Source organism: Coturnix japonica, chromosome 1, assembly GCF_001577835.2.
Source record: "Coturnix japonica isolate 7356 chromosome 1, Coturnix japonica 2.1, whole genome shotgun sequence".
Classification (NCBI taxonomy): domain Eukaryota; kingdom Metazoa; phylum Chordata; class Aves; order Galliformes; family Phasianidae; genus Coturnix; species Coturnix japonica.
Genome location: NC_029516.1, coordinates 3,140,400 through 3,168,157, shown reverse-complemented (window position 1 = coordinate 3,168,157; position 27,758 = coordinate 3,140,400). Strand labels below are relative to the sequence as shown.

The following is a 27,758-nucleotide window of genomic DNA, read 5'->3' as shown; positions in this document are numbered from 1 at the left end:
CTGAAGCATAGCCCAAGGGGGGGAAAAAGGACACTGCCATTGAAGTTAATCATGCCCAGGTAGGCCAATTAGCATCTACTCACCCTAGCCAAGCCTAAAGGGCAAAAGCTCATTTCTGCTGATGAGAAATCAAAGATCTGGTAGCTCCCAAAAGAGCTGATAAGTAATGTTTTATGTCACTCCCCCACTCAAGTTGTCAGGTAGTGGCAGGAAGCCTCTGAGCAGATCTGCTATTCCCCTCAAAGCAGACCTTAATAGATACTGTGAAACTGGATGTGGCTGAAGTCACCAAATCTAACTGGAATTTAAACCACACCCACCAAGCAATCTGATGGGATTTAAGCCCTCAACCACACCTATCGCTTAGAAAGGGTGTTTGGGATCACTAAAGTATCCTGAATACTTTATACACCTCTCCTTGATACCATTAGACATCAACAGAACGCAAGGGCTCCCTTCTCATCCCAGGACAAATATATTATAAAAAGACAAAACTCCTAATCCTCAGCTGAGCCTGGCAAGATGCCTTTTGAAAAGAAACCAATTGGATACAGGTGAAAAATCCTATACAAGAGAAAAGCAAGTGGCTTTCACTCTTACCATGACATTGGTGGCAACAACATTGGGATCGTTGCAGACAGATTCAATGAAGAACACCTGCAAAGCACAGCAAAACTCAGCTGAAAGCCAGCAGTAAGGTTCAAAATCCCCCTTAAAACAGAGCCTCATGAGGATAGCATATCAGCGATAAACTACACATTGTTAATAATATATAACATAATGTTGTCTATGCAAGATGGGCAGCAGCAAGACGGTACCAACCTTGAACCCATTTTCTTTGGCAAAATTTAGGATCATCCCTCTCCTCTCCCGTGTGGTATTTGTGGCATCAAAAACCTGTAAAGCAAAGAATTTGGTTAGCCCCAGGGATGCCTGGTTTCTCACTGAGCCCGTCAAACTACATCCAGGTGGAACGGTGGATATATTATAGGAGCTGAGCTCACACTAAGCCACACGCTTTTCTCTCTCATTAAGGGAATTTTATGACATCCATCCTCCATCTGCCTCATTTCTGGGAGCGTTTAGGAACCTTCTCCCAGTTTCTGAGCCCCTCTTCCTGCAGGTAACATTGCCCTGACCTGCACAGGGCTCAGCACTTTCATTAGTGCCAAGTACCACAGAGGGCATCTCTTACCGCAATCTGGCCAGCCTCCTCCGTCAGGTACAGCTTGACATCCCTCAGGGCAGCCAGAGCACACTGCCTGCAAAAGAGACCAGGATGCATTGGCGATCCTGACCTACCAAGCCCCAGCAGCTTCAATTTGTGCCTGTACACCAGGGAAGCCTCAAGATCCAGCCCAGCCCTTCTGTCCATCACGCCACAACAATAGAGTAACCCCCCTGCAACCTTCACAACCCATTTGGGATACCAATGGCAGTTGGGTGCATACTCACCTCCTGACTTTCATAGCCTCTTCGTTGTCAGGGCGAAAGAAGTCATAGGAGCTGTAATGCTTCACTGCCTCACGGCGATATTCCCCCACATTGAAAACTGCAGGAGAAAGGTTAAAAATCATAAAAACCTGGAGGAAACATCAGCTCAAGTCAGCATGCAGCTCCCAGGAATAACACTTTTTAGCAACAGACTGAGAAAAGACATCTTTAGAGTAAAAGGCTCAGGGACATCTCTTTGTTTCAAAGGGAAAAATGGGGCATCTCCCTTCCCATGTGGGACAATGTCCCACCAGCAGTGGGACTGAGGCCCTGTAGCACTTTGTGGACTGAAGCTGGTCCTTTCCCCAGCAGCCTGTGAACACCTCACCTTTCGTTGGAACACCGATCCAGTTGAGATAACGAGTCAGCTTCTTGGAGATGTAGGTCTTCCCCCGGGCTGGGAGACCAACCATCACTATCACAGTGGGGGAATTGGCAAGCTGTGGCCCACAGGCTATGAGAAAGAAGAGAAAGCAAAACATAAGCAGCTGTTAATCCATCAGCTCATCTTCCTTGTTGTTGAGACAGCCTCTTCCAGGTCCTTTTGAAGTTACAGAAAGCCCAAAGTCTCTGCACCATCTCCCCTGTATCCTCCACCCTTGAGTCTCAATGATTAAAACCTCAAGCAGGGAAATCCACCGACTCAGTTTCAGAATGGAATCTGCTGAATGAGGACATCAGAGCTGGAGCATTTGGTGGATGGCTCTGTGAATCACAAGTGAGATGACTGCCCCAGTTAAGCCACACTGACCCAAATTCAGACCCAGCAGGACAAAGGAGAACATATTGATGGCTGTAGAGGTACAGCTGCCTTCCCAAAGCATCTTGCACGATCCTGTTTCCCCATCAAGGGGAATACAATCCCTCATCTCTATGGTAGGCTGATCTTAGGAAAATCAAGAGGATGGCCCTAATTTTATTAGACTCATCAGCACGTAAAAGCAGATACATGGGAATTATTCATCTCCTAAACCTAAGCTTGTTTTTTTTTTGTTATAAAGAGGGTCCTGTATCAAAAAGGTGGAAATAAACCAGAGTGATGACTGGAAAGTTGAAGACGACTCCAATTCAATAGAACTGCATGACCAAAATGCAGGCAGAATAATGACAAAAGTAGCCAGGAGAGTCACTTTTCTCCATAAATCCTTTAGAAAGTAAATTCTGGGACATTAGTACATAGGAAAGAACACATAGCAGCATCCCTCTGCCCTCCCACATCACAAACGTTCACATGGCTTCTACACATCAAGAGGCCAAGGCAGCAAGCCAAGCACTTTACAGGCAGGAAGGGAAGATCTTAACGATGCCTAATGGAATTTGGATTAGGCAGGCACCTTTCATACCACTCAGCATCACGTGCTGAGCCCTCCCGGCAAGGAGCGAGCCCCTCCAACGGGATTTCTCATCCAACCCTTCAATCCTGGAAACCTCATGGGAAAGGAATGCGGGGAGTGAATGGCTGATGGCAGAGCCATAAAAATGTGCCTTAATTATGGGCTGTGAGCTGAGCTGCTCGCCTTGCTATGGGGCAGGTGGGATCCCGGGAAGCAGCACAATTGGTGGCTGCCAGAGGATGGAGGTAGTGGGGAGGGATTGGTCTCAGGGACAGGCACATAAACCAAGAGGTATGCACAGAGTATGTGAAGTACGTGGCATTTCCCTTCCAACAAACAAACAAGCAAAAAGAAAATCCTACAGCCAAATTAAAGCCACACATTAAAAAAATGCCAGAACTGCTGCAAAGAGCCACTCAGCATCTGCTTTGGCTGTCTCAATAGAGCAGAAAGGAGATGAGAAAACTATCAAAAGGTGGGGTTTCTCCCTTCTCCCAACCCTCTTTAAGTATTCTGCTTTCCTGGGTTTCTTTGTGCATCCTGTCCCCTTGGGTGCCATATTTCAAAAGCCCAGGGCAGATCAGGGCAGCTCACACTGACCTCAGTAGCACGCACTGACTTTGCACACTGGGGTACCCAGGGGGTTGCCAGGCATCCAAAGGAAAAGAGCTTTTGCTCTTTGAGTGTGAAGTATAGGCAGAGAAAACACATCTCACATGCTCTAATAACTTGAGAGAGAAAAGAATTACACCTGAATAGATCCGCTCCTCCTTTCTCTATCTGCTAGCAGATACAAGATACCAAAGACTGGAGCCAGGAGGGTTTGAGCAATTAAAATAATGGTGCTTAACGAGGAACAGGGACAATGCTGGGTACTGTTTGGAGCTGAAGGGGGCATGAACAAGTGGAACAGAGGTGGTCCCAAAGCTCCTGCCCCCATGCAGGGGGCAACAAAACCAAAGAGAACAGCTGGAGGAATCTCTCCCCAGATCAGTCTGCTAGTAAATGCAAGACCCAGGTTCCCCCGTAATGTGGATAAAGCATCTGGTTAGGAACCTAGAAACATATCCCAGAGCTCCAGGTTAGTGGTGGGCTCATCACATGCACCTACTTATCAGAAACCTGAGCCCAAATTGAGCAATATCACAAAAGCCAGCCCTGAGCTCTAGGAAACCTTGCAGCAGGGATGAAACAGAACCCGTGTTTTTGCTCCCAGTGCTTCACAAAGACCCAATTCATCATTCCTTTTCACCACACTGGAAAGCTATCAGGGTTTTCAATGCATATTCATTACTTATTATGGACAGCAGTTCAGGTAATCCAAGGTCAGGGATGACTTCCAAAAGGCTTCAGCAGTGTATTTCATTGAATGGCTTTGAACTTAAAGCCCATCCAGTTCCAACCCCACTGCCATGGGCTGTTGTCACTCATCAGATCAGGCTGCCCAGGGCCCCATCCAACCTGGCATTAAGAACCTTCATGGATGGGGCACACACAGTTCTTTGGTCAAGCCATCACAGCACCTCACCATCCTCCAAGTAAATAATTCCTTCTGAACTTCTAACCTAAATTGCCTCTTTTTTAGTTAATATTTCCCCTTATCCTGTCACCATTAACTCATGCTCCCTCTACTGCTTACAACTTTCCTTCTAGTACTGGAAGGACACAACGAGGTCTCCCCAGGACCTTCTCTAAGCTCAACAAACCCAACTGCTATGAGAAAATATCACAGGACCTCATGTATGGGAACTGCTGAGAGCCCACTGGAGCGCAGAAAGAAAAAGAATAAAGACAAAAAAGGAAGCTTTTCTTCTATATATGGTTAAATAATAAAGAGCCACCACTCAAATCCATGCGCTTTTATTGCCACTTTGTAAGCAGGCAGCACTCCCATGTGCCTCCCCCCTCCTAAAAACCCACTCCGCATCTTCTACTCCATTCTCAGATTCCCTTTTTCCACCTTTTGGTTCTTCCCCTCTTTCATTCTGCTGACACCTCCAAGGGACACATTCCTACACCACAAATCACCCCAAATAGCCCACAGAACCCACACCCATGCGATCTCTCTGCATCCCACGTGTAAGGAGCGATGCTATGGAGTTCGAGCCCTCTCTGCCTTCTCTCTCCCCCCCTACATCCCCCTGCCCGGCCCCCTTCCCAGCCCCTTACGTGTGCGACGTGCAGCCGGACCCCCATTGAATGGATCGCCTTCAGAGGGCCGGATGAAGGCATCGATATTCGAGCTGCCATATAGACAGGAACAATCGGGCCAATTATTCCACGCTCAGAGCATCCACTCGGCGCTTTCCCGTTGATGCTCTGCGAGTTCCTCCTGCTTTCCCCCCCCCCCCACCACCACCGCGACCGCAACAGCCTCACATCGGAGCCTTTGTGTCTCCGTTTCTTTGTTGCAGCCGAGGAATGGACTCTGCCTACGGGAAACCGCTGAGTTTCCGAAAGCCCAGTGGGGTTCTTTCCATAGATTGTAACAAACGATGCCCAAATGTAGCTCGTTTCTACCCCCACAAAGAAAAATTAGAAGCCAAGTTAATAACGAGCCTCTTTAATATATGACAACGCTAAAAAAACTGCCCTGTCAGAAGCCAGCAAGAAAAAGTAGCCAAACCAACTTAGGAATGTCTTTCAGAGGTGTCAGCCCTTGAGAAAAATCACATCGCCGCACTCCAGCTGCAAAGCATTACATCGTCCCCCCCCCCCCACCATCAGTCCCACTAAAAGCAAAGCCCTGCAGCCATCCAGATGTCGCAGAGCTCCTTTGGAGCTGCTCCCATAGATGCGCACTGGGCACAGCATCACCTCAAGGCTACAGACACTCTGAATCTGTTGCTTTGTTTTCCTTCAACCGGGCCAACTTTCCAAGCCAAGCGAAAATGCAAAACGGCTCGAATGAAAACCTCGAGAAAACCATCGGAAACACTGATTCACCCCAAGCGCTTCCATCCTCCTCCAAGGCTGCAAAGTGCCACCTCTTCTCTCTCCCTCCCCCTCACATCCCTATGGATTCCCACAGCCGCCCATAGGGAATCCCACGGCAGCTGTCAATTGAGGGAGAGCGAAGAGCCGTGCTGCCATCCGTGCCACACAGGCACCCACGCGATCGTTTTTATTCATAACCATAAATATTCTATTTTATTCTAAGCACGGGGTTCACTCCTGAACAGCCACATTCATTCCGAGCTTTGGTGCAGAGCTCGGAAATGCCATTTTTGCCCCTAACCCAAATCACTTGCAGGACTTTAAGAGATTAACCTCCTCTAACCCTCCTACCTGACCCTTAGCACAACACAGGGATGAGCAACCCTCATTTTTCTACCCACTGCTCTAACCTCCCTCCTACAGGCTCTGAATTCATCGCTAAAGGCTCCGAGTTGATCACCAGGTACCCAAGGAAAGAGAAAAATAATCCAACCTCACACATGATGCATAAATCCCGGTGGGTTTAAACACAGTGCCCATCTTAACGACCTGCCCCGTAGCCTTATAATCCTATCAGCATTACCGGGCGGAGGAAGAAGGGAATGAAGCCACGCGTGTCCCGTGGAGCCGCATCCCATAGAGCTTCGCCTTCCTCCGACCGCCGGGGCTGGAAATGAGTCACGGACCGGCGGAGAGAGGAGGCGGAGACACATCGGCACCGCAGCACATCGCACACCACGTTACATAGCAGAGATGATAGAGACGCTACCGCATATCGCACGCTGGATGTGAATACAAAGGGAACGGGCCGACATCACAAGTGCTCGACACAGGAGGGATGCGGGGCTGCTCCCATCCCATCGCTACGATGCTACGACCATCCATCCCTCCCCAGTATTTCCCCCTCCATCCCCGTGCCGGTACTCACAGCGGCGGGGTAGAGCCGGACGGTTGTCATTAGGCAGCCAGATCTTCTGGATGCGGCTCTGCGTCAGCTCCATGGGCATGGTTAAAACAAAGGTCTTTTTGCGTTGCTCTGCGGCCACCTTGGAGCGATTATACGGGGTGGAAGGGGAGAAAAAAAATAAATAAGCGAATAAATAAAAAAGCGAGAGGGGGAGGAAAAAAAAAGGTAAAAATAAAAGCGATTCGCTGCTTGGAGGGTGAAAGGATGGAGGTGCGGGCACCGCGTGCACAGGAGGAGGGTGAAGCGCTGATCTCAACGGCAAAACGGAAAATAACCGCAATAAATTAAAAAGATGGGCTTTTCTCTTTCCGCTTTCAAAGTCAAACCCCCTCCAGCCCGTAGCAAGAATGGGGTTAGAAGGAACACAGAGCAGCCGCTCCTCTTTTCTCTCCCCTCCTCGCACTGAAGCCGGCCCGGCTTCGGCGCCGCCTATTTGTAGCCCGAAGGAGGAGGAGGAGGGGAAGACACACCGGCAACGGCTCCACGCCCCCGGGGGAGGTCCGTTGTTGGGGGGGGAGGGATGGAAGCAGAGTGGAGCTGCCGCCTGGTGAGCGTTATCCGCACTGCAGCGCTAACAAAGGCGGTGCCGATGTGACACCCCCCCCCCCCAACAGGCTTTGTTCGGAGTTGGGTGGGGTGCAGGTGGTGGGAAGGGATGGGAGCAAAGAGTGAACGTGGGGGTGTCGGAATGAAAGATGTGGATGAGGGAAGCAACAGCTGAGAGGGAACGGCAATAAGGCAAAAGGGGGGGGGAGAAGCAGGAAAAAATGCGATGAAGCAGCAGCAAGTGAATAAAGGAGGGATGAAGTGCAAATAAAAGGCAGGAATTGAAGTGAAAGGCAGAAATAAAATGCAATGGGGTACAGCGGGACTCTAAAAAAGGCGAATGCAAAGGAAAAAGGCAGAAAATGGGGGGGGAAGCAGAAAGTTGCACAAAAAAAGGGAAGAAAAAATGAAAAAAAAAATGAAAAAATTATAGGAAAAAAATTGGAAAAAAATGTGGGAGGGGGAAAGAAAGTTGCACAAAAAGGGAAGAAAAAATGGAAAAAAAATTATAGGAAAAAATTGGAAAAAAAATAGGGGAAAAAAAAAAGAAAGTTGCACAAAAAAGGGAAGAAAAAATGAAAAAAAAATATGGGAAAAAAATAGGAAGAAAAATGAAATATTATAGGAAAAAATGTGAAGAAATAAAGCAGAAATAAAATGGGAGGGGGGAGAGAAGCAGGAATTAAATGCAAAGCAGAAATAAAACGCAAATGAAGGAGAAAAATGCAAATGAAGCCAACGACGGGAATAAAGCGGAGATAAAATGCAGAAATTAAAAGTATTTAAAGAAAAAAAGAAAAAAGAAAAAAGCCCTAAAATAAGAAATTAAAAAAAATTAAACGTAAAAATGAGCAAAGCTAAAAAGAAAAGGGGGGGATGGGGGGACTGAAGCAGAAATGGAATGAATATATATATATATATTATATATATATATTATAATAAAGTGAAAATAACGTGAAGAAAACGGGTTGCGAATAACTTGAGGCGCAACGGAGGGATGGGACGCGCATCCTACGCCGGGGGGGGGTTGGGAAGGGGGGGGTGGGGGCTGATGGAGCCGCACGTCGCTCACGTCGCACATGGCTGAGCCGGGCAGAGCCGCCTCCTCCCCCCGCGGGGATCCCCGCACCGCTCCGCCTCTTCCCTGCCCCGTTCCGCGCAGCGAAGTCGGTGCCGGAATGAAAGAGAAGCGATGTGAGCTGCGCAGCGCATCGCCCAAGTCTTTAGACTGAGTTACGTGGGTTGACCTGTCCGCCTTATCAAGGAGGATGGTGTGAAACTGCATTAATAATTCGAATAAATGCTTTTCTGTCCATCCCCCCCCCCCTATTAAATGTGTTGTGTCACCCCCCAAAAGAAGCCTTTTGGGGATATGCGGCCCCTGTGCGATGAGGGGGAGCTTAGAGGGGTCCTGGGTGGCCAATATATATATTATATATAGATACTATATATATGTATATTATATATATATTATAACCCCTATTTCATGGCTAGAAATGCTACACATCTGCTTGTATAGGTATTAGCAGTACAAATATTGCATGGAGATTAAAATGCCAAGAAGCAGCATTCTCTCCTGTTCTTTGTATATATATATTCAGGTTGCCCAAGGAGGTTGTGGATGCCCCATCCCTGGAGGCATTCAAGGCCAGGCTGGATGTGGCTCTCGACAGCCTGGCTGGTGACCCTGCATATACAAGGGGGCTGGATGATCATTGTGGTCCTTTTTGATCCAGGCCATTCTATGATCCTATTTTATATATTATATATATATATTCCTCTCTATATAATGCTCTATGTTATTCTATACACAGTCAGTCAATATTCTCATATTTTCATCCCCTCTATATATTCATCTCTATATAATCCTCTGTATTATTCTATATATACCAGATATTGTGCTATTACCCTTAACCTCCTCCTCTCTCTATATATAATCCTCTATATTATTCTCTATTTATATTGTATTCGATATTATTATGTTTTCCTCCCCTAGAAGCAAAGCTGGTGTATATTTTCGTAACAAACCCAGAAGGAATATATTTTTAGCTGCCTCCCTATATGGAACTGAGATGGATGGGGCAAAACAACACAGGATGCCTCCCCCTGCTATGTAGGGTAAGTATATCTGTGGGCAAAAAGGGGGGGATGCTGCTGTGAAGGAAAAGGAGAGGATGAGATTTGGGATATGGGAAGGTATGAGGGTAGGAATGGGGGTTTTCACAGCTGGTCCTAAAATCACCACCCTGTGAATACGGAGAGGAGTGGGAAGAGAGCAAACCTCCGCCTGAGCAAAAATCACCGTCGCTTCAAATTAGATCCACCTTGTAATTCTTGGCTAAAGATGGCCGGATAACTGGAGCGGAAAGCCAGACCATCCTTAAACTCCTAAATAAGTGGCCTGGTTTTCAAAGGCACGAGCAGCCAGCTGCTGCCAGGGAGGTCAGCTGGAAGGAGCATCATTACTATTTATAAATGTAAGCTGATTTGTAAGGGTGGGGCAGCAGGAAGGTGTAAAAAGGGAACGACTTGAGATCTGCAGGTGTTGGATGGGCTACAATGACCTTGAGGGTCTACAGGCATTGGGGGCTGAGGTGGGAGTGTGAAATCTCAATTCTGGGAGAGCAGAACCTATGGTGATGATAGGTTGTTAACATCTCTGCTGCCAAAGCCCAAATTCCTCCATTTCCCTGCTGATCATCCCTATGTGATGTGACCCAAAATCAAAACCTCAAGTCCCCATTCCTTTAGGGATGGCAGCCAGCCACCCTGGCACTGCTCCCATGCCATCAAAATGCAGGGAACGACAGCCCCAACTCTGACTAAGCTGTGATTCATCACCCTTTCCCTTTCTTTTTCTTTTATTTTCTTTTTTCCTTTAATGGAAGCTTGAAAGGAAAGCGTGAGCTATTCATGCCTACACTCAGTGCAGCACATCTCCTTGTGATGTGGCATCGAAGCAGTGGGGTGCAGTTTGTGTGATGCTCAGGGGGTCCGGGAAGACAGATGGAATCATACAGTCATTAAGGCTGGAAAACACCACTAAGATCATCTCATCCAACCATCGTTTGGAGTTACGTCAGATGGAGATACCCATGAAGTTACAAGTCCCAATATCCAACCTGATCCTATGATTCTATGACTCTGCATGGTTAATATTTGGAGGTGGTGGGTCAGAGTTGGGCTGCTGTCATCTCAAGATGCAGCTGTGTGAGCTGGGCAGCAATTCCCAGTGAGGCCTTGGTTTACCAATCTGTGATATGGGCACAGTTCTCTCTGGTTGCAAAATGCAACCAGCAGCTGCCCCAAACCTTGCCGTTGCCTTAAAGACACCCCGTTGCAACAGAGAAAATTACTCATCTGGGATAGCGGAGGGGCATTTAGAACCAAGAGCTGTAAACAAACTCTTTTGCTTCCAAAAACTGTCAGCTGGACCTTGGAGAAGCCAAGAAAACTGTGTTTGCAATGTATTGAGGGAGGTGGGGGCTTTCACAGTGTCCCCCACTTGCTGCTGGCAGTGCTTTTTGGGGGGACCCTGCAAGCATTTGCAAAAGGTGTGTAGGGTGGAAGGATTTGCATTGGAACATTGCATGCTTGGGGCTGAGCTCCGGTCTCCCAGCCACATGCAAACACCCAATGAACCCATTCCCCCATCCAGGGACAGGCTGTCCTGGTTTTAACCTATTGCACTCTGCAATTGGACTTGGTGTGCTAAGAGAACATCATCCTTCCCCAACAGTAAGCAATCTCCAAGCAATGAAATACGCTCCGGGCTGCTCAGCGTACATCCGCTGCTGCAAGCAGTGGCTTTTCTTAAAATAGCTGCAAGCAGAGAAGGGAAAATAATTCAGATGGGTTCAGGCTTGAGGAACAAGTGCTGATATGGAGTGGGGGAAATCCCCATAGAGAAACGAGCATTGCCCAACCCTGATGTACCAACACCAGCTCAGCGCTGTGCTGGGAGCTGCTCTTACCTTGGAGCTGCAAAAAGTATCATCACAGAATCATAGAATGGTTTGGGTTAGAAGGAAACTCAAGGATCATGAAGCTCCAGTGCCTCAGCTGCAGGCAGGGCTGTCAGCCTCCACATTTAATAGCAGAACAGGCTGCCCAGGGCCCCATTCAACCCAGCCTTGAATACCTCCAAGGATGGAACATCCACAACCTCTCTGGGCAGGCTGTGCCAGCACCTCACCACTCTCATAGTAAAGAACTTCCCCTGAATATCCAACCTAAATCTTCCCTCGTTCAACTTAGAACCATTTAAAATACAGCTTTTAGCAGTGTCCTGCTCTGAGCTCTCCTGCGTGCAGTTGCCATTGCACTGGGTACAATGCAGAAACTATTTCAGGATGGTAAATTCTGCCTGAAGGACAAACCTCCCTGAAGACAACTTCCAAAGTCTTGGAAGGCTTTTCTTTGTTTTGTTTTTATTTCTCTTTTTCAGCCAAAAGGATGAGGGTTCAATCCTCGTTAGCACCTGGTTTACAGCAGAGGGCTTTGCAAAGGGAGGACAGCAGCAGTGCTGTGGGTGGGGTGCTGGTGATAACTGGGTGAGTTAAAGGCAGATAGTTTGGGAAATGGGAGTTGCAAACACATTGTCTGACCATGATGAATGATGAAGGAAGAATGAGAGCCTGGTTTAAACCCAGTTCCCCAAGCTAGGAGCAAAATCCTCAGAGATCCTTCTGTAAGGGGGGTGTCAGATCCCTGGGAAGTCCCATAGGGGCCAGAAGAAGGTGTAATATGGATAGCAAAGGAGCCTTCCACCCCGACAATCATGTTCAAAACCTCAGGAATAACATTTCCTTCATGGACCCATCTTGCCTAAACCAAAGAATCAGATACAACTGCATCACTTCTTTCAAGCTACTATAATGTTTTCCCGTGGAAAGCACCAGGAGGAGGCCCCTATGGCTCACCTATGAGAGCACCCTAATTGAGGTGAGAAAAATTACAGTCTGAACCTCTCCTGGAATTCTCAAGAAAGAAAACTAAGTTCAACATAACATTCTGAACCTTCAGTGTCTACCAGAGCAGGAACATTTCTCAATGCTGCCTGAAAGTCTGCTCAGAAATGGATCCAAGGGGTTTGAGCAATGTCCTGTGAAAGTTCCTGACCTCACAAAGCAAGAACAAAACAGATCTCACCCCATAAACTGTTCAATCAGACAGATAGCTGACTCCCTGGGCTGCAGAGACAGACATGGGGCTTTCAAATGGTTAGAGGGTAATTGCATGGCAAGCAGTTGGGATACTCCAGTCTTGGGAATCTGATATTGTTACTTCTTGGCATGAAATCTGTCTGTAGAACTTCAGGCTTGGTCCCAGCAGAATAGGTCAAAGGGTGCAGATAGACCAGAGCCAAACTCCGGGTGGTGGCACTGTCACTGACTCCACAATATTCACATTAGTCTGGCACTGGGCTCTACCTCCTCTTCCCAGGTACTTCCAGTTATATCAAACCAACATCTCCCAGTTTGTCCCCGTGCCTTTCCCAATGGGAAATCCCTCATTGAAGCCCTGGGGTTGATTTAGCGTGTGATGCCAGAAGGAAGTATGACTGACTTCAGGTGACCCGGTCCTTTACCAGGATGCTACTGTCCCCTCAGACAAAGCATCCTGCACAAAATCCTGCTGGTTGGCAAGAAAAGTGTTTACAGGATTACTGTATCCCAGGTGAGCCAGATCAGACAGCACCTGCCCTGCTGCCAGCATGACCCTGCCATATGCTACCACAATGCCTTCTCCAGGCCCATCAGCAGAAATGGGGTCGCACCACATCCACACCTAATCCCAGGTGATACAGCAAGTCAAAGATCCAGCCATAACCCCACTTTTTTGGGGCAGGTTGTGTTAATTAGGATCTTAATCTCCAGCCCAGTAGTGCATGAGGGATGCAGCCCTCCAGGTGCATAGGGAACACCCTATGGAGCAGCCCATTCAACCCTTTTAAAGTGCAAGATGGTCACCCTCCGGAAATCACAGCCTCTCATTATCCTGTGGATTCTGCTATCGAGTTATTTCCTAACGTCTTATTTGCACCTACCTTTCATTAAGGGCCTGGATTGTTATCTCATCATTGCAGATTATTAAATCCAACAATGGCAAAGGCTGCGGCCTTTCATTCTGGGACTGACTCACCTTGTGATGTAAGAGGGACAAGCTCAACATCACCAGGGCAACCACTGGGCTTCTCAAAGAGGACTGATGTCATAAAGCCAAATGCTGGGGGGACGGCGTGGAATCTCTCAAAGAAGTGGGAGAAACTACAACACAGTCACAGGACTGTAAGTATTAAAAGTAAGCCCCAGGGCAGATGGGGTTAAGGAGAAAGCAGTAAGGAGGGAAATTGAGTGGCTGGCGTTCCTGAAGCTTGAGGAGCTACTTATGGGTGCAGATTAATCACAGCCTGGGTAAAAGGATATTCTTTTAATCTCTGCCATCAACCCCTGCTGATATCAGTATGGGTCCCAGTGTTAGTTCTTTTATCAGTAGGTGATAAAACACCATTCTACTGATATAGATTGGTTTGTTTACTACCAGGTAACATCCCAGGAGGATCTGCTCCCTTTGGAGCATGGCTTCTGCCCACTGGCACATCCACAGACACCGTATTTGGGAAGGATTTATGTCATTTGGGTGGCTGCAAGAATCTGGGTACTTTTGTTCATTTCTACCTCCCATGGAGAGAAATAGACACTCCAAGAGCAATTCACTTGCCCTGCTGCAGATATTGGTTGTAAATGAGGCCAAGCTGTGTCCTAAAGGGTGTCTGCAGCCCGTGAGAGTGGAGGTAGACATTAGTGCTGTCTACCACCAAAGCTATCATATGCAAAACTTGGTGGGCTCCAACTTGGTGGGCTCCAGAATGAGGTGATCCGAAACACAATTCCTCATTCCTCAAGGCACAATTCATTCAGGGAGTCAGGAAGAAACTTTGATGAGGAGTTGTATTTCGAAACTGCGTACGTGCTGGTGATCTTTCCACACCCTTGTGAGCACATCTGCCATATCGACAACTCACTTGTCCCCGCTTCCTTGCAGAGCTGGAGCGATACAGGTGACTGTTGCCCAACAGCATCCCACACATCTCAGCTCCAAAAGCCGTGTTTGGGACCAACACCACTGCTTGGGTTGAGCTGTTCCTTGGGTCAGCCTCCCTAAAGGTTCACTTCTCCATTTGACTACTCTATTGACCATGAGTTGTTCCCATTAAAATATTATGGAAAAGGGTGGAAAACGCATTCTCATTATAACTGCTTCAATGTTTCTGGTCACATTACCCATCAGGAAAGCAGAGCAAAACTCCTTGCCATAAGGAGGCTGCAATTCTACCTTCCTCCTCCTCAAAACACAAACAAGAGACTATAGGAGATGTGTGTTTATCTCACACATTCATCCACACCGTGTCAGTGGGCTCAGAACGTCTCTGTTGGAACCTTCAGAGACAGGAAGGTCAGAGCAAGAGTTTCACATTTCCCAGCCCGGCTGTTTACTCAGTGTTCAGGCGGCATTAAAACAACTGCTAGAGCACGGCCTGAGTCAACACAAGCTCCGACAGCCGCCCAGGCAGGCTCTCCTGCCAACTTCCCAATAAAGAAAGTGAGCGGTGCTCAGGCTGAAGGCACGACCTTCCTTTGCTTCTTGTCATGCTTTTGTCGCCTGGGCTTGCATAATCCAGGGCACCGAAGTGATGGGCCTTTGTGGATGCCCTGTGTGTTGGGCAGACCTTTGGGTTGCACAGACTCTTGGGTCAGACAGACTTTTGGGTCAGACACTCTTGGGTTGCCCAGGCCATTCACTGAGTCAATGGGAACCCCAGTTTCCTGGACCCATTGTAGTGATGACACTCACAGAGCCCAGAGCATTTCCCAAAGCTGCCAGCTATACAAAATAAAGTTTGTCACCGCTGAGGACCCCACTGGTGTGAGACGAAGGAAGCTCAAAAGACCTGAAAGCCCACCTTCATGCAGCCCAACAAACCCAGACAAGCATAGCTCCCTTGGTTGCGGAATACATGCTGGGTCACATGCGATAGCCTTCTCATGCTACTTAAAAATCTGGTCCTTTTGCATTCAGACAGACTCAAGTCATTGATGAAGCGAGGTGACTAAGTCCTGGCACTGGCGCACACCAACCACATCCCACATTGCTTTGTTTTGTCTTGTTTGCTGTTAGCCACCATGGCCACGGCACCAACCCAACCCCACGGCTGCAATCCATAGCCCAAACTAGAAAAGGTAATCACAGATTCTCCAAAAATTCTGCACTCAGACAGTAAAATCCCTACCTACAAAAGGCCAGTTTCCGTCCATGTGTCCTCAACCAAGAAGTTACGAAAACTGCTGTCATTGCAACAACAACTTGTTGAGCGTTTTTTTAATGTTTTATAAAATCATGTTCAGATTCATAATGCTGATGGGTTTGACTTGGGTTGGTTTCTGAGCAGCTCAGCTGCGCCCAAAAATTACCAAAAAAAAGAAAAAGAAACACAGCAGCAATTAGAGGCAATTTCATGCTTAATAAAACCAAAGACTTTGCAGACCGTGATCCCCTGTGCACGTGTTATTCCCAGTTGCTGAGGTGGAAACCTATTGCCTGCTTTTGGCAAAGAAACCTCAAAGAAACAAACAAACAAATCACTGCTGACAGGTGACTCTTCCACCTCGACTCATCCTTCTCAGAGCATGGTTCTACAACACAGGGATTTCAGTGACAAAGCTGCTTCGGAGTTCCTCTTCCCACCCCAAAGCCTTGTCATTAGCTGTCAACTGCACCCAGCATTTCAGTTGGGAAACTGACAGAAAATAACAGCTTTTTTGTTTGTCTGTTTTTTATATTAGGAAAAAAATTATTCTCAGAAGGAGTGGTGATGCATTGGCACAGGCTGCCCAGGGAGGTGGTGGAGTCAGTGTCCATGTAAGTGTTCAAGGAAAGGGCAGATGTGACACTGAGGGACGTTATTAATGGCCACGGTGGGGATGAGTCAATAGTTGGACTGGATGACCTCAGTGGGTCTTTTCCAACGTTGGTGATTCTATGATCCCTCAGTACTGGGGCTCCCTTGGGCTGTCAAAGCCCAAGTCTCAGCCCCAGCCACATCCTGCTGCTCCCATTAGAAATCCTTCATTAATTAGAGGGTTTTCTAAGAAAACCTTAAAACGAACAACTCAGATCTCTGCCATGGGCAGGTTAGGCTCTCCTATTGGCATCAGGATTGGATGCTCCTCTGGCTCATACCCTATAAAGGGACAAGTTTCTCCTAAATAAATACATATCAATGACTTAGGATCTTTTATTCTCCGCTCACAAAGCAGTGCCCATTTGTACTTTAAGGGGCAGAATAATTCAGTTTCCTGGGGCTGCTTGCAAACAAACACCCTGCACTGCAGTTTCTCCCTGTTGTTTACTAAACCATCCTCAAGCTTTCATAGAATTCCCTCCTTGGCAGAGGAAACCCAAGCACCAGCAAGCAGTTGCTGTTCATGCTCCCTTCGCGTGCTGGCAGCTGGAGGGACTCGAGGTTGGGAAGCAGAGTTTCCTCCCAGAGCACACGCGAGCGGGGCGTGCACAACCCATGCAGCTCTGCAGGCTCACGCGTGCTTGGGAGTGTAGCATTGGGCTGTCCTCTGCATGGCAGCAAGCTCTGCCTGGCCAAAAAAAGAACGTGTAAACAAGTTTACCCTTCTGCCCTGCTGAAGTGCTCTCCCCGGGTCAGTTTGGGTAAGCCAGCTGCTAAGTGGAGTGCTCCGGGTTTTGGCTCAGGGAGGGGAATCAATCATTTTGGCTATAAGGGTTTTGTGTGTCAGCTGGTAAACCTGAGCCCTGCTGCGACCCTGCCCAAAATCCTAGTGCTGAGGGCAGTGCCTCCTTTTTCATTGCCTATTCTCTGTCCCCAAAACAGCTCCATTTCTAACCCAGGTCATTTTGCAAGGAGAAGGCTGTCCATCTCACACTCTACACTCAGTATTTCAAATAATCCGGTCTGGGTCTGGATGAACAAAGCTCTCCCTGAAATCCAGCCCAAACCTCTTCAAGTGGGGTTTTAACCCCTTGCCGCTATCCAAAAAGGTAAAAGCTCTGTGTCATGCTACTAAGGCACAGAGCAGCGATGCACACCAAGATGTCCCTGCCCTGTGACAGGGGACACAGTGCCACATGGTCCAGCAGGGACAGGCTTAATGCAAAGAGCGTTGGATCTGTAGATAAGATAAGGTAAGATAAGATAAAGGATTTGGACTGCTGCCACACTGCTGTTGGAAAGGAGCTGGCAGCGTGACTGCAGGCACTGCTAGGTGCATGTGATGCCGAGCAGCCAGTATTGCATGCACCTCTTAAAATTCAATGGAGATGTGCCAGGTTTCAGAGGGAGAATTCTTACCAGCTCAGTTGCCCTGTGTTTAACAATCACAATTTCCCTTCGGAGAAGCAGCATCTTAAAGGAAAAAGGGCTAGGTATTGTTGCTGAGAACCAAGCAGCTCATTGCATGAATGCACACACCAGCCTGCGTCCATATGTGGCATGGAGATGGCACCCAGAGCAGTGCTCTGATCGGGATGGGATGCAGCCAGACACACAACAGCATTAACCCTGGAGCTGAGCCACCAGCAGAATCCCCCATTGTTGTCTCATCAACCCCCCTGATGAAGCCCCACGTCACTGTGGGGCTGGGGACAGGCTGTTCGGGTACAGTAGCACTGCTGTGGGCACACACACATGGTACAGTGCGCAGGACTCGCCATCTCATGGTATCAGATTGCTGTCTTTGCAAGAAATAGCACAGGCTCATAGCAGCCCTGTGCCTCTGCTCAGGTCTCCAAAGAGCAGCTAAAGCCACAGCCACTAGCACACTGCTGCACCCTCCCATGCCTCACTTTCCCCTGCCACAAGTCATATATCTGGTCATCCTCATCCTCCAAATACTGATGGGAAGGTGGCAGAGTGTCACCATGCCTGGAGGTGTTCAAGAAAAGGGCAGATATGGAATTGATGGGACATGGTTAGCGGGTATGGTGAGGATGGGTTAATGGTCAACCTGGGTTATCTCAGAGGTCTTTTCCAACCTTAGTGATTCTATGATTCAGTTTCTGCTTTTGGGAAGAGGTTGAATCAGGAAGAACAACACCAAGGAAATGTTTCCTAACTGGGATTTGTGGGAAAGCACAAAGAGAATGGGTTCGTGCTCTGGAAAGGAGAAATCTTAGAGGGAGAAGCATGAGAAGAGCTTCTAGATTGAAAATAAAAAAAGAAGTGCTATAAGAAAATGTAACAATTCCCAGTAGTGAGGAAGATTGAAGGTAGGTATATGAGAAGTTGCCCAGCTATAGAGGAAAATATGGGGAAAGGTTATCATGAGAGGACAAGGAGTTGGTTGGAGCTTGATGATCCATGAGGTCCCTTCCAACCCAAGCCATTCTATGATTCCATGAGTCCCCCAGGAGAAAGTATAAAAGAAACTGAATATTGCTCACCCGGGGACCATCCTTGATTGCCTTTTTTCAGCCTTCCTGCTGCTAAAACGTGTCCGTGTTTTAAAAAAAGCCTGTAGCCCTACAGAGACTAAAGGCAGCTCTCGTGTGCGTGTGTGTACGCACGCAGCAGGCGAGCAACGATCACGCCTTGCTGGATGCTGGTTTTGAAATCCTCCCACGTTCCTCTGCTAAAAGCCCGTGGTCATCTGATTTTATGTGCCAACACCTCCAGAGCTTTGCCTTCATAAGAAGGGATCTCAGCAGGTTCCTGCTGCAGGCGAAGATATGGGGATGAAACTGTGAGGCGGCTGCCATGGCAGCAGGGAGAAGATGTGAAGGAGGTGGAGGGCAGGATCTGGGAATCAGAAAGCCTTCAAAGGTTGGTTGTTTTTTATGGCATTTTTTTCATAACTGAGGGTGTGTTAGAATGGAGTTGGGTATACTCAGGTAGGTTTTTCCTTCCTTGGGTGACTGCTGAGATTGGTTTTCTCTAGGTAGATTGGGTTTCTCCTGCTGGTGGCACAGGTGAAAAGCTTTTAGGTTGTATTAACACCTGTTCATCGTGTAAATTAAGAACAGTTTCTTCTCAGAAAGAGTGATCAAGCAATGGAGCAGGCTGCGCAGGGAGATGGTGGAGTCACTGTCCTTGGGGGTGTTCAGTAAGAGGGTAGATGTGGCACTGAGGGACATGGTTAGTGGGCATGGTGGGGATGGGTTGATAGTTGGAAGAGATTATTGTAGAAGTATTTTCCAACCTTAATCATTCTGTGATTCTAAATATAGCACAGGACAGTCTTCCATCTATGCAGGAGGAAGGCAGGAGAGCAAGTGAAGAGTTCTTCCACCAGCTCCAAGTGAATTGGTGGCTGCCTGGCCCTGGGAAGGCAGGCTGCAGGCATGCCTGTGTGCTCCCAGGCCAGGCAATTAAAGGATGCTATCAGGAGCTGCATCTTTACCTGGTTTCAGTTCCCAGACTTGGGAAGTCTGAGAGGCTGTAAAAACCCATCTCTCCCCATCAGCTGGTTTCTGTGAGCTGGGTCTCCAAAAGCACCCATAGCAATACATAGCCTGTTGTAAGCCTCTAATTTCAAGCAATTTCAAGTGGGTTTTGCTGCATGTCTTGCCCTGGTGGTACTTAATGCACAGCCCCACAAAAGCTGCACCAGCACCAGTAGGAACGCAACCACTGGGCACGGTGCATCCTTCAACCCATTAAAAGCTCTTAACAAATGCTAGGAAAAGCTAAAGAAAATGTAACATCACAGTGGAGAGGTGATGCTTATCGAGTGCTTTCTTGGAGAGCAGGGATATATTAGGATGGGTGTGATTTGTGGATGGACACCTGCGCATTTGAGTTGTTTGCTCATGTCTTGCCCAAGGGGCTGAAGTGAAACCAAGAGCCACAAGGAGCATGCTCTGTTGAGAAGCACAGACCATGGGGAAAAAGAGACATGAGGGTGTTTCCAGTCTTCCAGGAAAGGTGATTGATGAAAACAAGGTGACGCTTTAATTAAAGCATGATCCAATGAGTCAGGAAAGCTGGAGAAAGCTCGGCCACACATTTTCTCCCTGTCCTTTGAGCAGGTGGCTTTGAGCAGACCCACATGGTTGCAGACACCAGGACAGACCCCACAGTGACACCCAGACCCCACCCAAGCAGCTCCTGACAACTGCTCTGCTTCTCTTCAGCTGTGTCACTAGGAGATGTAATTCATCTGTGCCCATAAATTCCCCTTTGACACGAAGCGCTCAACACATGCACAGCACTGCCAGGAAAGCACAGAGGCAAGGAGTAATGGATGACGTGACCAGCAAGCACAGCATTTGCGAGCCAGAGTGATGAAAGGTGACAAAGTTAGCTGTGTAAGTACCAAATATCTGCAGAAAAGCACATCTCCACCCTTTGCTGTAATCACTCTGGAGAAGTAGACAGGTTTGTGGCAGGATGTGTTATAATATGACTAGATGCATGCAGGAGCTGTGATTTCATAGAATCATAATCATAGGATGGCTTGGGTTGGAAGGGACTTTAAAACCCATCCAGTTCCAACCCCCACTGCACAGGGCTGGCTGCCACCCTCTAGATCAAGTTGCCCAGGGCCATATCCAATGTGGCCTTGAATGCCATCAGGGATGGGACATCCACAACGTCTCTGGGCACCTATACCCATTGTGCTGTGTGCAAGGATGCCCTCCATATTGCTTTCAGACTAAGGAGAGATGTTTAATTCAGCTTGTGTGCACAGACCACACGGCACCGCTTCCCTTCCATCACCAGCCCAGCAGGGTTGGACAAGTATCCTCTCTGCCAAGATCCTGTTTGTTTATCACTCACACACACCCAACCTTCCTCCCATCAGCAATAAAGCTATATTTTTCAGGTCAGGTGAAGGGTGTTTTAGTTGAGAGCTCCCAACACTCCCATCAGCAGAACTGCAGCATGGCCAGCGTTTGTCAAGGTAAGAAATGAGATTTTCTCCAGTGCTCCCAGTCGATGTGTTAGTATGTAAAAATCAATCCCTTCTCTGAGCCCATTGCTTCTAACTGTCCTTGAGCATCCCCGCTAGAAATACCTTTCTTTATCATCTGAAACTGTCAAATGCCTTGAGGTTAGCTGAATGGCAACTGTAGTGCAGGCACGAACCACAGATCCTGAGGTGATGCCACCTCCTGCAGTGCCTGGAGAGAAAGGAAGCAGAACAGAACCTACACATGCAAGATTCAGCATAGATTTGTCAGGGAAACCCAGGAAAGCGATGCCAAAACTGTAAGACTGAGAAGCCAACAGAACCAGGGAGAAATCTGAGTTTTACTTCCAGGATACCCTATTTCCACATCAAAATATGGCTTGAGGCCTCCAACATGAAAGCCCCAGTCTCCACATGCCTCAACCAAGTGGGGTTTGTGGAGCCTCCAGGCAGAGCCTCCTCTGCGTGGCTCTCAGTTGCCCTGAGCGAGCCCTGGGGTGAGGTGTTGTTCCCAGAAGGTTCCCAAAGGCTCAGCCTTCTTGCCAAGCTGGCTGGAGGCCCCATTTTCCATTGGGAGGGTTGGCTTTACATCCTGACTCCAACTCCTCTGGGGCCACCACTTTGAGCTTCTCTAGTCTCAGCAAGTCTTACAGACTTCATCTGCATGAAGGGTTCCTTGCTGTGGGGCTCTCTGGAATGACTCATGAGCAAAACCCATCTGCACCGTCCTCTAAGCTGCGCTGGACCTTCCCAAGGTCTTTTTAGAGGAGATGAAAGTTGATGAGGAAGCTGCTGGCAGCAGCTCTGACATTTCAAGGTTGACCTCTAGAGGTTTCTAAAGGAGCTGTGACTGGGATAGCAACCAAGAGTTGCAGAGCTGAATTCTCCATAGCAAGGTGACAAGGACATGCAGGGTAGTTGTGCCACCATGGCCACACTTTGCTCCCTGTCCTCACCAACCAGGATTTGGCATTTTAAAAGCCTGACGCATTCTCCTCTCCTCCCACTGCCTGCCGCCCGCTATCTCTCCTTCTGCTCTAAATGAATCCGTTTATTGCCTAAAATTAAACCAAGACCTGCAGCCTGCTGTGCTGTCAGGATGCGAGGGTGTGAACCACATCACTTCTCATTAAGCCTTAAATGGCAACATCAATCTCTGTGCCTGAGATCATGGGCGCTGTGAACATGACTGCGGGCAAACTGCCTCACACCCCAAACATCCTCCCCACAGCAGGGAGAGGTGAGAAAACCCAATCCAGCCACCCCTCCCCAGTTTTCAGTCCATCCCCGCTGCTCTTTCAAACCACACCAGCCTCAGCGTGCAGCATCCCTGCAGTGGTACCTTGTGCCTCTTCCTCAGCTACACACCAGCAAGGAGACACTGCTCTGCTTCAGCAAAGATGGGTTAGAGGCTGAGCAGCATCCTCTCCTTATGTCCTTCCATGCCTTAACTTACCCCTGCCTTTTTATCTCCTGGATAAGGCTTTTCCTCACCTAGTTTCTCCACCCAATAGAGCTCCTGGGACAAGAAGCCACCATGAGCATCCCTCCCATGCCAACATCACTATACCCTGATGTGACACATGATGGTAAGGAGGAGGTGATGTGAAGGCCTCCATTTTTCAGCAGCTCAGGGGAAGATGGAAAGCTCACCCACCCACCTGCAGGGCAGCAAACAAGTACTATCAGAGCTGAGAATCATTAAGGTTGGAACAGACTGCTAAGATCATCCAGCCCAACCATCAGTCCATCACTATCATTCCCACTAAGTCATATCCCTCAGTGCCACACCTGCCCTTTTCTTGAACACGTCCAGGGACGATGACTCCATCACCTCCCTGAAGAGCCTGTTCCTGTTTCTCACCACTGTTTGTGGGAAGAAATTTTTCCTAATATGCAACCTGAGCTGGGTCCTCCTTGCCCCATGCTGCCAAGCTGGATGACAGCATGAATGTTCCCCATGTAATGGAGTTACATGGGAAGAAGAGATTTTTGGGGATGAGAGCATTAAAAAGGGCTGTGAGGTGGAATACCCCTCTCAGAAGCCTGTCTCCTCCCGGGATTCAGGCAGCACAGTTCCTCCAGCTGAGCATCTCCCAAGGACAGACACAAATGCATGCAGGTCGCCAGTTCTCAGCCTGCATCACCCCAAAACCCCCTCCAGCACCCCATGCACTGGCACAGAAAGCTCCCACTAGCCTAACCTCCATTCTTACAGCACACAGAGCAGATTTACACCAAAAAGCAGAGAGAAACTAAAAACCTACAGCCAAGGGCTCACATTTCTGCAGCCCCCCCCCACGCCAGCATCATAGCATCTCTGTGTCCTGGACACACAGCCAAGCTTGGTGCTCCCATCTTGCACCCCTACAGAAGGGTCTGTGGGACACCTCAGTCCCCTCCCCAACACCCCCAAGCCCATCTGGGTGTGTTGCCCACCCCAAACCCCCAGTCTCTACCTTTGCGGAACGGCATGGGTGGGAGGGATGCAGGGCTGCGCTATCGGTGGCAACGTCCAGCTCCGTGTCTTAATTTTATCTTCCTCCTTCCTCTCTTTCTTCTTTTTTCTTCAGAAGGAAATGGGCATATTTGGGCAAAGCCCGGCAGAAACCGGCGTCATTTCGAGGGAGGCGTTGTCGAAAGGAGGAAGTTCTTTGGGTTTTGCAGCTCTTAACCCTTTGCATCCTGGAGACAGCAGGGCTGCTGAGCTGAAAGCAACAGAGCATCAATCTCGTCTTAGTTTTGCAGTGCTGTTGGGCCAAACTGAGAAAACACTGCTTCTCCCAACAACAGGAACCCTGGCATTCTATTTAGCATCCTCTGGCCACCCTTGTACAAACAAGTTGGGCTGAGGCTCACTGATCAGTGCTCCCCAGGGCTCAGTACTGGGGCCAGCCCTGTTTAATACTTTTATTGATGATGAGGAGATAAGAGTTTATCTTCAGTAAATTGGCAGATTACATCAGGTTGAAAGGGAGTGGCAATCTGCCTGAGGGTAGGAAGGCCCTACAGAGGGATCTGCATAGGCTGGATTGATGGGCTGAGATTAATAGGATGCACACTAACAAGACCAAGTGCTGAGTCCTGCACTTTGGTCACAACCACCCCATGCATTGCTACAGGCTGGGGGTAGAGTGTCTGGAAAGCTCTGTGGAGGAAGAGGATCTGGAGGTGCTGCTTGATGCTCCATTAACACGAGCCAGCAGCGTGCCCAAGTGGCCCAGCAGGCCAATGGTATCCTGGCTTGTATCAGAAATAGAACATTCAGCAGGAGTAGGGAGGTGATCAGCCTTCTGTATTTGGCACCAGTGAGGCTGTGCTCAGCTTTGGGCCCCTCAGTACAAGAAAGACATCGAGACCCTGGAGCTTATCTAGAGAAAGGCAACATGGCTGGTGAAGAGTCTAAAGCACAAGTCTTATGGGATTGTTTATTCTGGAGAAGAAGAGGCTCAAGGGAGACCTTATCTCTCTCTAGTACTCCATGAAAGGAGGTTGTAGCAACAAGGGGGTCAGTCTTCCACGTAATGGTGATAGGATGAGAGGCAACAGCCTCATGTTGTGCCCAGGGAGGTTCAGGTTGGATATTATGAAAAACTTCTTCTTAGAAAGAGTGGTGAGGCATTGGAACAGGCTGCCCAGGGAACTGATGGGTCACCATTGCTGGAGGTGTTCAAGAAACGTGGAGATGTGGCACTGAGGAATATGGTTCAGTGAGCACAGATGGCATGGATGGGTTGGTCTGCATGATCTTAGTGGTCTTTCCCAGTCTTACTGGTTCTATGATTTTCTGATCTTGCTGTGCTCACAGCACTAGGAGCTTGACTCAACGTCAGTGCTGTACTCTGCTAAAATAAGTGTTGTTTCTTGAACTGACGATCTCTGGAATACCCGGAGACTTCTATAGTTGTATTTCTTGGGATAAATGCTGATTATCAAATCATCCCTGGAGGAATAACCTAAAATGTGGTATAATCAGGTTTAGACCCAATGATGAACTTGGGCATCACGTTCATCAAAATCCATGTTTGGATGCTTACGTTCAGACCTTTTGTCCATAATATCCTGCTCATGCTTGCATAGTCTGTAAAGTGCATAAATCCTCAGTTCTTTTTGTTCTGCAACCTTGATCTTTCTTGGTTGCTCCAAAAACATCTCAGTAGGAACATCTCAAAGGTGATCAGGATCTATATTAGAGGCTGGTGGTTAAGATCCCTGGGAGGACCTTGCTTCCATTGGTGAGGCAAAGAGGCTTTACTCCACCCCCTTTGCAGTTGGAGTGGTGCAAAGGCTTAAATATCCCAAGTGCAAAAGGGGGTGGCAAATAATTAAAACACCTGGTTGATAATTGGGATTTGCTCCAGTTGCTCTCTGTGTCAGGCCAGAAGGTTCCTGAATAGAACCGTATCTCCATGTGTCTATTCTGCTTTTCCATGTTTTCCTCATAGGTGATCTCTAGAAAGCAAATTGCAAGCTCCAGCCAAGGCCATCACAGGAACTGAAGCATCTTGTTGCCTCATTCTCTGTATTACATCCTACTGTTCTTCGCCCACAGACAGCACCTCGGGCATCTCTACGTGGTGCCAAGCAGTTTAAATAAACAGGAAAGTCTCCAAACATAGTCCGGGGATTTCTAGTACGCTACGATTTTCATCCCACAGCCAGTATTCAACAGAAGAATGGCATAATGTTGAGAATATTAAAGAAAAAAACAACAAAAATCTGGAAGATGATGTCAAGACGGGATTCAGATGGAATCAAAACAACATATGGTTTGGGTTGGGGAAGCAAGGATGGCTCTTCTCTTGGTGGAGCACAAACACCAGACTGCACGGGCAGAGAAAGCAGCTTGGCATCACTCAGGCTTTTAGGAACAGGTTGGGCAAACATGCTGGGAGTGGTCCTAGCCAACGCTGATCGTGCCTCAGGGCTGAGGGATGGTGTAGATGGATTCTCAAGATCTTCCCAAGGCTTCCATGCTGGGAGAGGCACCAACAGCAGCGATGTTTGCCAGCACCTTTCCCAGCCGTGGCCTGTAGGAAGCTGTCTCCAAAGGAAACAAAAGCATGATTTAATGGCTACTGAAATGTTGGGGGAGTTGGTTAGTTGAAATTAATTCAGTGTCTTTCACCTTTATACCAGGTTTTAAGCCCACGTTTGGCTGAGATGCTGACTGCATCCAGGTAGGCAGTGTTTGCACAGCCCAGACTCCTGACAAACACCATCTAAAAACCAAAACTGATCATTTTCATCAACATCTGCACATTTCAAGGGACATGGGAGATGGGGTGCTCTGCCACGCTAAGATGCTCAACATTTCTGCACATACCTAAGGGTAGTGGAGACATATTAACCTATACATGGATAAATGGATATTTCCATCAGTGATTGCCCAGCCAGGAAATCACTATTGAATTGATTTGCCTTTCCCATCAGCAGCATGGCAAGATGATACACAGGAACTGTCTGCAAGCCAGAGATGTCAGTGCTGTTCTTGGGCTGGAGCCATGCAGTCTTTTCATGCTGAGAATCAGACACAAGGATCCACTTTGCAAAGAGGCTTGTGCGCTATGAACAAAAAATGATGCGAGCAGCTCATTTAAAATATTTATATCATCTCAAACTACTTGCGTGGCAGAAGCCCAAGAAAGACAAGGGTGCTCATAATAGCTGGCACTGAATGCATGGTGGGTCATGCTTACATGATCAGCCAGGCTTGCATAATTCTATTTCATCCTTTTGTAAGATGCTGGATTCCATGGACACAGGCCTCAGCCCCTGGATTACACCATGACTGAAAGTGTTGCTTCCCCAGACCTTATCCCCCTGCTCAGCTGTTTTTCCACTGCTGTTCTCCTAAGCCAGCCTTTCTTAGCTCCCAAAGTTGTACATCAGTGACCAGCCACTGGCCAAGCTGTGTGCTGTTTATAGCCCCAAGCCTTCTGTTTTCAGTCTGCATCCTCACTTCCAAAGCTATTCCCAATCATCCTGTGCTCCAGGTAGCAGAGACACCTGATACCAAGCTCTGTTTTGCAGCTGTTGATAACAAGTTTGATGCTTCAGCCTTGAAAACTTAGCAGAAGGGAAAGTTGCAGAGAGGCCAATGGCTTCTTACTATGTCAATGGCAGTAACAATAGTGTTTGTGCTGGGAGAGCAGACAGCACACAACCAGGTTGTTAGAGTTTAAGGTGCAGCACAGGCTAGAAACAAGCAGCTCTTGGAGACTCTCCAGTCAGGCTCCACATGCACTGCAACCTGACCTAGACAGATTATTTTTGCTAGCCTGGTATTAGAGCTGACATCCTCATATCACAAAGATTAGGTGCTCTATAAAGGTGTCATGAGAAGATTGGATTAGAGAGATGCGGGTCAAAGACTTAGGTAAAGGTGCTCTTGGTCCCTTGCATAGCTCTGGGCTCCAGTCTCGTGTTCTGACTGCAGTAATTGGCTTTTGGGTTTGAGAAAGAAAGGCCCAAGAGCACTGTAAGGAACTGGACAGCATTTCCCATGAGTGATCTGCATGCAGTAATTACTGCAGC

At 48.1% G+C, this 27,758-nt stretch overlaps 1 protein-coding gene and 2 long non-coding RNA genes across 14 annotated transcripts in view; 2 read left to right on the top strand and 1 right to left on the bottom strand.

Moving 5' to 3' along the window:
• The window catches only part of PFKFB3 (6-phosphofructo-2-kinase/fructose-2,6-biphosphatase 3), a 36,795-nt gene extending 12,930 nt beyond the window's left edge, over positions 1–23,865 (bottom strand). For 6 of the 11 annotated variants that reach the window (XM_015863899.1, XM_015864223.1, XM_015863818.2 and 3 more), the window contains exons 1-6: positions 6,349–6,493; positions 1,823–1,948; positions 1,456–1,552; positions 1,196–1,262; positions 823–897; positions 601–657 (exon numbers count right to left, since the gene is read on the bottom strand). In XM_015863899.1, coding sequence (XP_015719385.1) covers positions 601–657; positions 823–897; positions 1,196–1,262; positions 1,456–1,552; positions 1,823–1,948; positions 6,349–6,478 — 552 coding nt within the window. In that variant the 5' untranslated portion in view covers positions 6,479–6,493. Of the gene's footprint in view, positions 1–600; positions 658–822; positions 898–1,195; positions 1,263–1,455; positions 1,553–1,822; positions 1,949–6,348; positions 6,494–6,693; positions 7,128–13,327; positions 13,350–23,680 lie in introns of those variants that run through there. The other 5 variants (XM_015863984.2, XM_015864144.2, XM_032441099.1 and 2 more) reach the window with 5 other exon arrangements.
• Positions 7,177–14,511, top strand: LOC107315216. Of its 2 annotated transcripts, none has more exons than XR_004305563.1 (4): positions 7,177–7,279; positions 9,275–9,396; positions 13,367–13,568; positions 14,326–14,511. It is a non-coding gene; the product is annotated as an uncharacterized LOC107315216 (long non-coding RNA). The 2 variants fall into 2 exon arrangements; XR_004305558.1 differs by having other exon boundaries at positions 7,177–7,323.
• On the top strand, positions 18,965–27,712 carry LOC107315181. The gene is made up of 4 exons (XR_001555812.2): positions 18,965–19,132; positions 20,443–20,616; positions 21,135–21,212; positions 25,667–27,712. It is a non-coding gene; the product is annotated as an uncharacterized LOC107315181 (long non-coding RNA).
• The last annotated feature ends 46 nt before the right edge of the window (positions 27,713–27,758 follow it).